At 34.5% G+C, this 14,924-nt stretch overlaps 2 protein-coding genes across 2 annotated transcripts; one reads left to right on the top strand and one right to left on the bottom strand.

The window, feature by feature from the left end:
• The first annotated feature begins 2,496 nt into the window (after nt 1-2,496).
• LOC145640489 (gibberellin 20 oxidase 1-like) lies at nt 2,497-6,074 on the top strand. The gene is made up of 5 exons (XM_081691761.1): nt 2,497-2,543; nt 2,627-2,684; nt 2,777-3,261; nt 4,501-4,822; nt 5,754-6,074. The coding sequence occupies exons 1-5, from the start codon at nt 2,497-2,499 to the stop codon at nt 6,051-6,053; spliced, it is 1,212 nt and encodes a 403-aa protein (XP_081547887.1). The 3' UTR covers nt 6,054-6,074.
• A 5,517-nt stretch (nt 6,075-11,591) lies between these two features.
• LOC145638103 (uncharacterized) lies at nt 11,592-13,564 on the bottom strand. Its single transcript, XM_081689057.1, has one exon. It carries the CDS (start codon nt 13,505-13,507, stop codon nt 11,699-11,701), a length of 1,809 nt encoding a protein of 602 aa, XP_081545183.1. The 5' UTR covers nt 13,508-13,564; the 3' UTR covers nt 11,592-11,698.
• Between the last annotated feature and the right edge of the window lie 1,360 nt (nt 13,565-14,924).

Below are 14,924 nucleotides of genomic sequence, written 5' to 3'. Positions count from 1 at the left end.
AATGACATGATCATAATTATAATTAGGCCTGGTTCACTTCACCATATTCAAATGATATGTAATTAAAATTAAGTTCATAAAACATTACTAAGGTATGTTTAATTAGGCTCTATTATATTCTTTTCACTTAATTTTTTGTTAGTTGAACTGAATTTTTTTTTTCTATTATATTTGTTATTTAAAGTTACTACTTTGTAATGATTAAAACTTATTTATACTAAAATTATTATACTGAACTTCAATTATTTTTAATGAATATTATTTGAATAAATTAAAGATTATCTTAGTAAAATAAGTTTTAATTTAATCAGTAAAAATCAGTAAATTTAAAGAAAATAAATATATATTAATCTATATAAATCATTTTGTTTCAGTAAAAAAATTTAAGCGCAACCAGAGTTAGCTGAAGAGAACAAGACCTTATTGATTTGTTTTAAATTATATATAAAAAATGAAAATAAAATCATCTTATTGTTGAACTAAGGCCCTATTTTCAACGCCTTATTCAAATAAAATTTCGTAAAAATAATTTTAATTTAATTTAATTAACAAAAGTAGGATTAGTTCAATAAAAATAAATTTTAATCAACAAAAATCATAATTTTGAAGAACAAATATAATAGAAAATTTGTTAAAATAAGTTTTAATCAACAAAAAAAATTTAAGTCCAACAAAAAAACGAGTTTAGATAAGTAAAAATAATTTCAATTTAGTAAAATAAAGTAAAGAGAGATCAAGTAAGATAATGTCTGGGCAATATCTTGTCTGATATAGCTAGACTTACGTGTAAATCCCATTCAAAAATCCTTACAATAATCCTATTATTAGTATTTTTTTATTTTTATTTTTTTTAGCAGCCCAAATCACCTTAAGTTACAACTTTGTATCTCCCTATAAATACCTCCAATTGTCCAACACTTTCATTCATTCAATTTTGTTGTTATACAACTCATTATTAAATATTAAACAATGGATTCAAGTGTATCCATTCTTACTAGCTTTGTCACACCATGGAATCTGTTAGATACTGTAAACTCCTCAGCCTGGAGTCGATTCCATTGATCTCAATATATAGGGTTACAAGTGTGAGTCCTAATCACGTTAGGAAAACTCAAAAGATAATTACACAATATATACAAAATATATCCAACGATAACAGAATATCTAGAATAATAATCCTATATTCTATCACACCCCCGCAGTCGTAGCGGGAGGAGGACGTACGCTAAGACTGGATCTGAAATCCAGAAAAAGTTGTCGGGGTAGGCCTTTCGTGAAAATGTCTGCAAACTGATACCGAGACGGAACGTGTAATACCCGTACATGTCCCAACGCCACCTTTTCCCGAACGAAATGAATGTCCATTTCGACGTGCTTGGTGCGTTGGTGCTGTACGGGGTTGTGAGATAAATAGATTGCACTGACATTATCACAATAAACAAGAGTAGCCTGCCGGAGAGGACAATGTAGCTCTAAAAGAAGGTTGCGGAGCCAACATGCCTCAGAAACAACATTTGCGACGCCCCTGTACTCTGCCTCTGCACTTGATTTGGAGAGAGTATGCTGACGCTTAGACGACCAAGAAATAAGGTTGTCACCCAAAAAAACAACAGTAACCGGAAGTGGAGCGACGAGTGTCAGGACACCCGCCCCAATCTGCGTCAGTATATGTAATCAAGTTTTTAGGAGCCGAAGGATATAAATGTAACCCGTAATCAATGGTACCCTGAATGTAACGTAGAATTCGCTTCAATGCATCATAATGAGCCACTCTGGGATCATGCATGAATAAACAGACCTGCTGAACTGCATAAGCTATATCAGGGCGAGTAAAAGTGAGGTACTGTAAGGCACCTGCAAGACTGCGATAGAGTGTTGGATCATGAAACTGAGGTCCGGCATCTGCACTTAGTTTGGATTGAGTATCCACTGGAGTTTGTGCAGGTTTGCAACTGCTCATACCTGCACGTTCAAGAATTTCCTGTGCATACTTTTGCTGTGACAGAAATAAATATGAGGGTGTACGAGTAACAGCAATACCCAAAAAATAATTCAATGGACCTAAGTCAGTCATCGGAAACCCGTTCCGTAGGTGAGAAATAATATTCTCACGTAGTTTATCTGAGGAAGTAACCAACACAATATCGTACGCATGTGTGTGACACTCAAATAATTCAACACAATAATTCAATATGATCAAGAACATTGTACGCATGTGTGTGACACTCAAATAATTCAACCCAATTGGAATATTGGACTTTTTCTCGATCAAGAATAAGAGGAAATACATTCTTGATGTTATTAACACCTAAAGCAGGATGATAATCAGAAGAAGAAGAAGAAGGAGAGGGTATGTCATCATCTTTGGCCATGAGATTAGTGGCAGGAAGACAGTAGGTACACCAAAAACTAAAACAAAAGAATAGAATTAAGAAAAGGAATTAATTGATAAAGTAATCAATTAGTGACGATGCAAAAGGTCCTGCTAAAACACTAATGAAGGAATTTCCTGAAGGAATTTCCGTGGAAAGAGAACAAAGATGGTTTGCTTAAAAAAAATAAATTTGCGGAAGCTAGATCGTAACCTAAAGCTCTGATACCATGTTAGATACTGTAAACTCCTCAGCCTGGAGTCGATTCCATTGATCTCAATATATAGGGTTACAAGTGTGAGTCCTAATCACGTTAGGAAAACTCAAAAGATAATTACACAATATATACAAAATATATCCAACGATAACAGAATATCTAGAATAATAATCCTATATTCTATCAGAATCAACCATCCCAAAAGAAAAATTCCGTGGTGCAAAAACAAACTACCAATGTCCCAAAAAATTTCATTTGGTCTCTTAGTGATGATATCAATCAACCTAAAAAGAAACTCGACGCCCCAATTATAGACCTTGAAGGGTTTATTAGGGGAGACGAAACGGCCACCAAACAAGCTTCCGAAACTCTCAAGGAAGCCTGTGCGAATCACGGTTTTTTTCAAGTGATTAACCATGGGGTTGACCCAAAACTCTTGAATGAGGCTTACAACAACATTGGTCATTTTTTTAGTCTACCACCCTCAGAAAAGGCAAAGGCCGTGAAAATGCGTGGTTCGTTATGGGGCTTGTCCGTGGCTCATGCTGATCGTTTGACGACGAATTTACCATGGAAAGAGACGTTATCTTTCCCTCACCGTACCAAGTCCGACGGCGATTCTGTCGTGGATTACTTCACCTCGGCGTTAGGCAACGAGTTTGAGCCTATGGGGTAAGCGTACAATAAATAAATATTATTTTTGTTAATACATGATCTAGTCTTGGGAATGATTTATGTCTCGTTCACTTTACCTTATTTTTATTGAAGTGAAATTAATTTTATTAAATTTAAATTTTTTTTGTTGAAGTAAAATTATTTTTATTAATCCTCTATTATTATTTTTCTTTAATTTTATTGATTTTTTCTGAATTAAAATTAATATTATTATTTTTCTTTAAATTTATTGATTTTTGCTTAATTAAAATTATTTTTTTTTTTTATAGTGAAGTGAAATTATTTTTAAATAATACAGAGTATTAGTTTTTAAAGGTGAACTGAACATTTTTGTCAAAAAAAAAAAAAAAAAGGTGAACTGAACATGGCCTAATAAAACAATAGTGTACGGAATAACAAAAATTTTGAAGTTCATGTGATTTATGTGGTAGGAGTTCAATTATCTAATGTCTAAATGAGATTTATTATCAATTGCTGATGTAAGAAAGATAAGTGTCATGCAATGTTGAATGTACTTGCATTATTTGTTCATGAATTTATGTTTTAAATTTTGATTAATGTACATATTATGGAAATGAGTTATGGTATGATATTTTACCAATGATAGAAGAACATCAAAGATATTTTTTTTTTGGAGATTTTTTGGAGAGCAAATCTGTTTTGATATTTATTTATTTAATTTTTTGAAACATGTTTTGATATTTATTTAATTTAGTATTTGTTGTTATATGAATAATCAATTTTGTATTCTTTATTCTCAAATCAGTCCACACATATGATACTACGGGCCTGTTCATATTTACTCATTTTCAGTTCAGTTCAGTTCAGTTTAGCTCCAATCAGTTCAGTTCAGTTCAGCTCTTAATTTCCCTCTCTCATAAAATATTCATTTCAGCTTAATTCAGTTCAGTTCAGTTCCAATCAGTTCAGTTCAGTTCAGCTCCAATCAGTTCAGTTCAGCTCAGTTCAGTAAATATGAACAGGCCCTACCTCCGTTACAGTTTATGTGCAACGATTTGACATAAAGCAGAGAGTGAAAATATCTAATCGTTGCACATAACTTGTAACGGGGTGGTAATAAATTTGAATGGACTTTCAAAAAATCATTTAAGTGTGCTGATTTATTTTATCGTATTTTAATTATGCTATTAATATTTTCACCTAAATGAAATTAGTATGCGACACATATCATATATATAATCTGATTTAAGTTGACCTTTATTTATACTTTTGTAGGACGGTTTACAAAAACTATTGCAACGAAATGCAAAAACTATCTCTAGTGATATTGGAACTAATGGCTATCAGTTTGGGAGTAGAACGATCCTACTACCGCGATTTCTACAAGGATGCAAACTCGATCATGCGATTGAACCATTATCCGCCTTGCGAGGAGCCAAGTCTAGTCCTAGGAACAGGGCCGCATTGCGACCCGACATCCTTAACATTGTTGTACCAAAATGAAATTGAAGGTCTAGAAGTGTTTGTCAACAACGAGTGGCATTTAGTCGAACCTCGCAATGATGCACTAGTCATAAACATTGGAGATACCTTGATGGTACGGTTTCTTATCACAATTCTCGTAGACTCCTAGGTAACAGGATGATTATGTTGTTTTGTTCTTAATAAGACATATCATAGACAAATATTGGCCTTTTGGACTACAATTATTGCCTCTAAAATAGGGGTATTGAACATATTGTCCTCATTATATATAGATAGGGAAATCCAAGCATGAGTTTGTCCCCAACAATAGTATGCGTAGATTTGAGAAATCTATTTCATCCGTTCTTTTTTGTCGTTTTACACTTGATATTCGCCTTAAAGTAAAAAGGTTCTAGACATATTTGATAATTGTGTAAAAAAAAAATTATAATGTGATTGAAAATTTATTAGATTCATTAATTTTTTATTTTTTTTTTACTTTTAGTTTTATAGATAAATTGAAAACCATAAGAAATCGAGTATATATTGCCAAACGGATTAAGAAGAAACGACCGGGTAAATTAGTCAATAAATTGCATTGTACACCCAAATTAAAAGGCTTTTGTGTGTTGTTAATCTTGTTTTAACCTATAACATGCATCTTACATGCTTAGACATAAACGAAGAATGTACAATTGTGCAACTACACGAGGTGCTTCACACTTGATGACTTGAGTGCACATTACAAGTAATGCATTCTAGTCTTACAATTCACACACATTTATTGCATAATGTAACTGATACATAATTCAAATTGACTACTTTTACATTGATTTATAATCAACTTAAAAAATCAAGCATCATTTAATATGCGGTTAAATATTTAATATTTTAACTTTGGGAAAATCACAAGACAAAGTTTAGCACTTGTCTAAGAATATCAACATCTCATATTTATTATATTATACATATTTGTATCATTTGTCAATTTAAAATACCAATGCAAAAACTAATCTGTAATTTTTTTTTATTAACTACGCGTGTAACCTTAAAATGAAATGCAGGCTATGACGAACGGGGAATACAAGAGTTGTTTGCACCGGGCAATAGTGAACGAGAAGGTGGCGAGGAATACAATGGCGTTCTTCCTATGCCCGGCGGACCACAAAGTCGTTACACCACCATCGGAAATACTAGTGAATAAGCAAAGGAAGTATCCAGATTTTACATGGGCTGATGTTGTTGAGTTCACTCAGAAACACTACAGAGCCGATGCCAATACTCTTGACGCCTTCACCAATTGGTTTTGGTCAAATGCATCTTCGAAAGAAAATGATGCTAAGCTTGAGAACGTAGAAAATTAAGCATTATTTGGCACAACATTATGTCTTGTGAGCCCCAAAATTAAAATAAAAGTAGACTACACCTATATGATAGCTTAATTATTAAAAAAGAGGAAATATGATTAATGTTAATATTAATAATATTTATCGTTTGTCAAAAAAAAAAAAAAATTAATAATATATGTAATCTAGGTATCCTTATGAATTAAGCAATTTGTGTTATGTTTTTAATAAATAATTTGTCCAATACTTAAAGTTATTCCTAAATGCATTTTAGACCTTTTTTTTTACTACCATGACAAACGGGCCTAGACCACAACCACCACGAGCGTCCACTTTATACGACTCCACCTCAAAATCATATAGCAATAAAGGGAGTAGTTCCTTCTCATGGACTCAACACTCTCCCTCACATGTGAATTGTCCATAATACTGACCCAGATCACAAAACAACTCAAAATTAGCTCTGATACCATGATAAATTAGCAAAAGAGAGAATGAATGACTTGTCATTCTCATTAATTTCAATGTGAATATATATTGTTTACAATGATCTCCTCTAAAATCCAAAGATATCCTAGAATAATAGGATATTAACTAAATAACTCTAGATAATATTTGCTAAATATATCCTCACATAAATAGAAAATACGATAATATCAAACATAATATACGATATCTCATTAGTTCATTATATTATGTACTTATCTATGGATATGCTCATGTTTATCATCAATTCATCACATTCAATTGGAGGTGAATTTACCTTGTGTTTTGGTGTCCAAGTGGCACTTTTTATTTTGTTGGAGCATAATAAGATGGATTGATGGTGTGGCAATTGAATCCAAGAAATCTGTGACAACTTCTAGTCGAAAATGTTCAAATTAAAAGTCAGCCAGCAGAAACAACCAATTGACACGCCTAAGAAGGTGAAATCAAGCGGAAAAGAACAATTGACATACGTAAGGACTTTTACGTTGCCGATTAGTTTTATAAAAACCATTGACAATATACATATATATAAGGTGAAATCAATTAGAACAAGTTGAACGAATAAAGTAGAATAAATATAAGACGATTTCAACAAGTATTTATAAACACAAACATTGATAAAAGTCGGCCAGATAAGGAGAATAGTGTAAAAAAAATTTAATGGAGCATTTAAAAAAAAATCGAGGGAGTATTGTTATATACAAACAACAAACTCTACCCGTTATTTAATGGAGCATTTAAAAAAAACCGAGGGAGTATTATTTGACCAAGTTGTTAAATAGTCAATAAGTCGGAAATGATCAACAAGTCAGCAAGCAAAACAAGTGAGTTAGCAGAAACAACCAATTGACATGCCTTAGCTAAGAATGAGCAGAAATGGCCAATTGACATGCCTAAGAAGTCGGAAATGACTGTTGACTTAGTTTGTTCAATTAATTAGGCATCTGTTATAACAAACCATTGACTGTAGAATAAATCTAGACATGGGTTCCGGAGGTAGGTGAGGAGGGTGGCGGAGGAGTTGGGTTGTTGAGATTATCTACCATGGATCGTCGAATGAGTCGTTAGTTGTGGTGGTTTTAACGGTGGCCGTGGTGGTTGATTTTGGACGCGTGATGGTCCGGTATAAGACATGGAGTCATTTTTTAAAAATTAAGAGTGAGTGAAGTTAGCAAAAATGAAGATGGAGGTGTTTGTAGTAAAGTGCATGTCCCCATAAATAAATAAATAAAACTAACTCAAGGAGATGGGACATGAGTCATGCTCCATCCGTCCTTAAAAGACCGTGTAGTATTGAAGTCCCAAAATGATAGTTTTATTTGCTTTTTTCAAGTGTCATTAATAGCACTGTTAAAACAGTTTGACAGTTCGGGTTCGGTTCGATTTGAAATCGGTTCGATATTAAATCGGGTCGGTTTGAAATCGGTTTAAGTGGCTTGCGGGTCGGTTCCAGTTCGGTTTAAATAGTTATCGGTTCGATTCAGTTTCGATTTATTCTTGAGCGGTTTTAATTCGGTTCGGGTTGTAAACAGTTCGGGTAGTAAACGGTTCGGTGCAGACGGGTTGCATTTTGTTAACGGTTCAGTGTAAACGGTTTTTATCCCGGTTCAAACAGTTTCGGGTTAGAAACAGTTCGGTTCTTTTTCGGTTCAGTTTATAACTAGTTCGGTTCTTTTTCAGTTCATTTTATAATTGGTTCGGTTCTTTTTCGGTTCATTTTATAACTAGTTCGATTCTTTTTTTCGGTTCAGTTTATGGCAGGAGGATTTTTAGTGGCAGGAAGATATTTTATACTATGATAATAATTTGGCAGGAAGCTATTTTATACGATGATAATAAATTTTCAATAAATATTAATTTGGCAAGAAGATTTTTTGTACTGTGATAATTAAATTTCATTTAAAACATCTTTAAACTTGATTTTAATATTCTCTTTATAGTAAGCAGTTTGTAGCCGATTTGTTTATAAGTGGTCCGGTTCATAAACGATTCGATTTGCAAATGGTTCGGTTTATATACAGTTCGATGCAAACGGGTCGCGGGTTGTTAACGGTTCGGTGTAAACGGTTTTTATCCCGGTTCAATCGGTTTTGGGTTGAAAGCGGTCGTTTCGGGTTAGAAACAGTTGGTTCTTTTTCGGTTCGGTTTGATTTCAGTTCGGTTTAGAATTGGTTTGGTTCATTAACGGGGTCGGTTCTTATGCGGTGTAACGCTATTCGGATCGGTTCGGTTTCGGGTTCATTCACATACAGTTCGGGTCGGTTTTCGGTTTCAAAAATACGGTTTTTAATCGAATCGGTTCTCATTTGGGTCGGTTTGTTTCGGATAGTTAAACGGTTTTGGTTTAAAATTTGAAAGCACTAGTCATTAACATCAATTTTTTACCAAAATTCCCACCAATTTACAACAATATTTGTGTAAATTTAACTTTTTTAGATTTGTCTTTTCCGTGTACTTTTATTACTTTCCCTCTCTAATTTTTAGCATATCCAATGAAAATTTACTTTTTTAAAGTACTTTTGCTACTTTTATTTATGTTTATTACTTTCCGTGAAAATTGCTCGTAATGGACTATCATAAGGGACAGAGGGAGTATTAGTTATTAATTGAAAATTATCAATAATTTTTTTTAAAAAATTATTAAATATTATTGCATATTAATTATTAATATATTTTATTATGACTAATTATTATTAATCAAAAGTTAATTATGTCAACAAGCCAAAAGACATAAACCTAAAGCTGCTCTAACTAGCTTTTGGCTTAAAAGCCATATTTTCAGTCGGTTAAAAAAGCCAACAACCAAACATGTTTTTTTTTTTTTTTTTTTTTTTTTTTTTGACCAACTTGAAGAAGCCAAAAGCTGGTTTCCTAACACTCCCAAAGTTTGTTTTTTTTATTTCTATTTTTTTAAACCGTCTCTAAAATATCGAAAATATGGAAGACTTTTCAATGGCCTTTGGCTTCTTCAAGCTGGTGAAACAGCAAAAACCTCATTCTCTAAATTTTTTTTTAATCTTGACCCTTTATTTTTACGGTTAAACTTTCCCATTTATTTCATTTTTTTTATAATACTACACAAAAAAAAAAAAACCTTTCCCATTTAGATCATTTTTCCCATTTATTTTTGTGTGATTAGAGTATTAAATATTTAGATCATCTTGGCAAAAACAAAACCAGAGAATGAATGGAACAAACTAAAAGCAATGTGTGATACATAGGTTTTTAATTAATTTTCAAAAAACAATCATATTTAAATATAGATAAAGAAATTAAAAACTCCTTTCTAATTAAAGTGAAGAATTTACTTTCCCTCTTAAAAAAAATAAAAAAAAAAGTGAAGAATTTACTGGTTTTATTTATTTATATTTTTTATATCTTAAAAGTCAACAAAATAAAAGAATAAGTTGAGACTTGATAATGGTTGAGATTCACTCAATTGTGGTGGCCACAATTTCATTATAGCTATAAACTGTCCCTAATATATTACTTCGTACAATTTAACAAATAACATTAATATCTGGGCAATTAAATATATTCTCTTAATAAAAATTGAACCCTCAACCTCAAATTGATATTATAACATGCTGTTTTTTCCACGCACTAACCCTTGTTAATATGAAAATAAGCAAAGGAAATACCTATATTATCTTACATGTTCTTAGTAACCATCACGATGTAGTAAATTAGTGCTTGATAAATCACATAATAGGCACATGGAAGCTAAGTCAATGCCGAAATCTTAAATTAATAGCCAAAGTCCCCTATAAGAGAAGTGAGAATGACCAACTTATTAACATGTCGCAAACAATATGAAAATGACTAAAGCCTAATATCAAATCATAACCATTGACAGTATGATTAAATTAAAGCCGAGCTAAGCTTATTTAATTAAGCTCACATCCTTGTCATTATCGTTCAAATCATTAATATGTCAATATCATTTCTTTTTTATGATACTGTATTCATGATGTTCCACAACTCTTCTATCCGATCTACCTTTCACTTTGTGACTTTGTAACTTTGTAGTTTGATTGGTCAAAAATCGCTAATTTTGGCTAGTACATAGTGAAATACCATCTTATATTCATATGAATTTTGTTGAATTTGTCTCAATTATTGATAATTATATTCATGCCTATCAACTAAACAAGTCTTTATTTATGATGCGTGTTTGTTTGGTTCACATGAAAATTTAATGCATGATACACCGTAAGAGATTAGGAAGTATGCCACAATGCAGGTAATATCAAACACAAGGCATTACCGCATTAGAAGATGTATACCAGTACTAGTGCTTGGCTATTGTAACTTTGAAAAATAGACTATGGCACTTAGGGTATTGATGCTACAAACATTTGAGCCCATTATTCATCAGATTAGCACCTAATAAGCAGCAAAATTTAAAGATAATTACTGACAGTAACAATAACAATACAAATATTTAGACCCTGTTGTAAGCAATTAAACCAATGCATGCCATACATTCATACAGATTACAAAGCATTATGATTCCATATATTGTAACAAAAAATGCTAATACATATCATTAGATGATCAGCTAATGATAAATTCTGCCAGTAGTCCTCAGACTTCTCACACAGGCATATTGAACATAATCGTTGATGATTTTATATGAAACTACAACGGAGTCAGTTTACTGTCAACCATCACATTTCATAAACACTAACGAGTAACGACTAATTGATCAAGAATGCTGTGAAGGTGGCCTCAGTGGCTCGGTATCTACATCTCCGGTTGGGGCCCTGCTGACGGTCTTGAAATACAACACCAACACAGTTTTCTTCTTCAATAGATTACAAGAGTACTGAAATGAGGTGCTAATAAACAACTACTCAATGTACTTCGTATATGATATGCAATATACGAGCAAATGAACCACAGAATTGCAATACAAGCAGCACAACACAGCTTCTCTTTTCTCTATCAGCATCACAGAAAGCGTTATTGCAGCATTCATCAGACCACCACATAAAAGGGGAAAACTATATTCAACCTTCTATATTGATCAGAAGATAGAAGGCTGAATTAAAGAGGCAAAGCAAGTAAATAACTATTCTGTATTAACCATATTTCATTGAAAATTGTAAACATTTACAGGTTAATACTGCTATTACTTATACTAAAACAAAATTACTCATAAAACTTGAACATCAGTCCAATACAACAAGCTTATTATACTCTTCCCCAGAGATAGCAGCCTCCATAACAGCCTCAGGACTAAGCTGATCCTCCTTCCCATCCAAAAACAACTTCATCATATTCTTCGAAAACCCGCTCACCAACGCCACCCCTGCCTGGTTCTTTGCCACTGGTGTCGCCCTCGAGTCTCGAAGATTCCAGAACACAATCTCCGGCACAGCATTACCATACCCATTCTGCTCATACTTCCTCTTAATCACCATATAGTCAGTCTCCCACGGATGACTCGAAGCTTGATCAAACTCCATATCACTAAACACAAAAACCCTTTTGATCATCTTATCCTCAGGAAGTTTACCCTGCACTGCAACACTCAGAATCAAATCAAACACCTTCTGAAAATTAGTATTCATCCCCCAATCCATATTTTGAATAAACTCAATCTTCGATTTCAGGCAATTCCCTTCGATCACATGAAGTTGAGGGTTCGCACTAAACGTGATCACCTTCCCTTTCCAGGGCTCCTCAGACAACTCAGATAACAGCAGTCCAAGAGCAACACAGACCTCCATCGGAGTCCCGCCCATCGAACCCGAAACGTCACAAACAGCAAGACAATTACTCAGTTTCCCTTCCTTAGACAAGTCCTCCACCATTCTCTTCCATTGAAGCTCAGCCACCTCGCCACCATCGCCGTCTTCCAAAGCCGAAACAATCTCATGAGGGAGCAATGCACCAGCAGCAATCTTGGCCTTACCAGACTTAACCTTCTCCAAATACCCCTTAAACCTCTCCTCATCATGCTTTAGAAAGTGCTCTTTATAAGTCTTCATTGCAACAGAAGCAACCCTATTGTAAGGCAACTCATTCCACTTCCTCGCCGCCATGAACACCTCCGGAAGCTCCAATGCACGGCGCAGTGGCACCAACACGTCCTTCCGAAGCCGGTCTCGAACCCGGTAAGCGTAATGCACCTCCTCCACAGCCTCATACTCCTTATACTTCTCCCTAGGGAACACCTTCTTAGCAATGGCTTCAACGATCAAGGTTGCGCGGTCGAAAGACGAGTCTAACGACGGACACCACTTAGCCGCGAGGCTAATCTTATCAAGTTTTCCGCCATTAAACTTCTCCAAATCATTAATCAAATAACCCGAAAAAAGATCGGAAACTTGATCATGAAGAAACCGGTAATCCGGGTCACGGGTATACCGTTCAATCGCAGTTTTCGCCATTTCAGACTTCTTCTTGAGTCGAAGTTCACCGGCAACCTGCTTTTCTCTCTCCTGCTTCTCCTTCGAAATCATCGAATTCGAAATCCCAGATTTCACCATCTTCTTCTTCTTCTTGCCACCCTTTTTCCCCGGATTCTTAAACATCCGACGATTCTCAAACGGGTCATTTTTAACCCGTTTCTTCATCTTGCGCACATGGCTCAAACCCAGAACCCGAAACAAAATCTCAGGAAAATCCTTGAAATACCCAAAATCAGCAAAACTAGGAAGATTACACGCAAGAGTTTTGGGATGATTTTTATGGAGCCAAAACGCAGCAGTGTAAAACCCATTTTTGTCAGATTTTCCAGTACCTCGAACACCACGAAGATTACAGATGAGTTTCAGGGTGGTCAACGGGTTGTGGGCCCAAGCCAGATTGAGCCGTTGAGTCAACGAATCGGCGGGTGTGCCGGGTACCACATGGAAGAAGAGGTCAAGACATGGGTTGCCGGAGGAAAGGAAGGTGGCGGAGCAGTTCTCGGTGAACCCCATTAATGACTGATGTTGTGGTGGTTGATTTAGGTTGTTAAAATTCGCCACCATTGCATCGACGAATGGGTCGCCGGAGCCGCCGTCTGCGGCGGCGGAAGAGGGTGGGGGGGTTTGGGGGAGTGGTGGGCCGGTGAGAAATGATGGGGCCATTTTTGATGAGGTGATGAGTGGGTTTGGAGTGAATGGGAATTTTTATAGGGATTTGTGAGTGTGTTTAGGCTTGGAGGCCACGTTTTTTTGAGTCGGTTTAATTTTGATTTTGATATTTATCTAAAATTAAAATGGAATATGGTTTGAAGAAGCTTCCTGTCATTTAAATTAAAATGGAAAATGGAATATGTGAATCAAAAATTATTTAAATTTATTAGAATCATTATGATTTTGAAAACTGACAATTACAAAGTGGAAACACCTTTTTCTTGTTTCCTGTTTTTGGTTTTTAGTTTTTTTTTCAGGAAATTGAAAACTAAAAATGATGTCAAACAAGCCCTTAATTTTTTGGTTTATTTTATTTTATTTTATGTTTTGTTTTGTTCTCTCCATTGTGAGAGTCTGTCCCAATTTTCTCTAAATATGTGGTTTACATATCTTTATTATTGTATATGTCATATGACTTTTATTTAATAATATTATTACTTCCAGTTATAAAAAAAAAAAATTATTATTGTTGGTGTAGTGGTGATTGGGACTACACTTGGTAGGGAGGACCCGTGTTCGATCCCCCGCAACAACAATCGGGAGGGGACTGGAACCTAACCACCCAGAACTGATCCCCGAATCCGGATTAGCCCAAAGGGTGAACCGGATGGAACACCAAAAAAAAATAAAAAAAAATAAATAAAAAAAAAAAAAAAATCAAGAAGTGGGAGTTGGAAGGAATTGGACTTTTATACGGGTTTTTGTTTCGATTGGGAAAGTATTGGGCTTATGTGTGGTCCATTAAAGTTTGTATACCGTTTTTGAATTTATGTTTAGTAATTCAACTTTCAAAGATTTTTTTTTCTAAGGATGAGAAGAAGATGATGAAAAAAAAAAAATCAAGGCATACTATGGGATCAATTTATCTCAAGCTAGTGAAACTTGTGAAACAGACAATAGTGAAGCTGGCATGACACATATATTTCAAGATTTCGCTACTTTAGGGCACGTTCAACAATAGACCTAACAATCCTGATCCGACCAGCGATCCGAAATCATTGATAAAAAATTGACTTGAACCCGAACTAATCCGGCCCGATTTAACCCAAATTGATTGACCTGAAATGACCCAAAACTCAAAATTGACCCGACACGAACTCAATGCGAAGTGTTGACCCAAATTTGACCTGAACTGACTCGACCTGGAGTTGACCTGACCCAAACTCAACTCGAAATATTGACCCAAAATCTGTCCTGAACCCGACCTTAATATTTGTTGACCCGAACGACCCATTTGTCAGGTCTATTCAACATCATTACCAAATTTCCA

This window comes from Chenopodium album, chromosome 7 (assembly GCF_948465745.1).
Source record: "Chenopodium album chromosome 7, dcCheAlbu1.1, whole genome shotgun sequence".
In the NCBI taxonomy this organism is placed as follows: domain Eukaryota; kingdom Viridiplantae; phylum Streptophyta; class Magnoliopsida; order Caryophyllales; family Amaranthaceae; genus Chenopodium; species Chenopodium album.
This window is presented reverse-complemented; position numbering and strand designations above follow the sequence as displayed.

Bases quoted from the DNA above. Each gene is read 5' to 3' on its own strand.
- LOC145640489 (XM_081691761.1), top strand. From the start codon at position 2,497: ATGAAGGAATTTCCTGAAGGAATTTCCGTGGAAAGAGAACAAAGATG. The intron at 3,262-4,500 runs GTAAGCGTACAA...ATACTTTTGTAG, and splicing joins AACGAGTTTGAGCCTATGGG to GACGGTTTACAAAAACTATT. The intron at 4,823-5,753 runs GTACGGTTTCTT...AATGAAATGCAG, and splicing joins ACATTGGAGATACCTTGATG to GCTATGACGAACGGGGAATA.
- LOC145638103 (XM_081689057.1), bottom strand. From the start codon at position 13,507: ATGGTGGCGAATTTTAACAACCTAAATCAACCACCACAACATCAGTCA.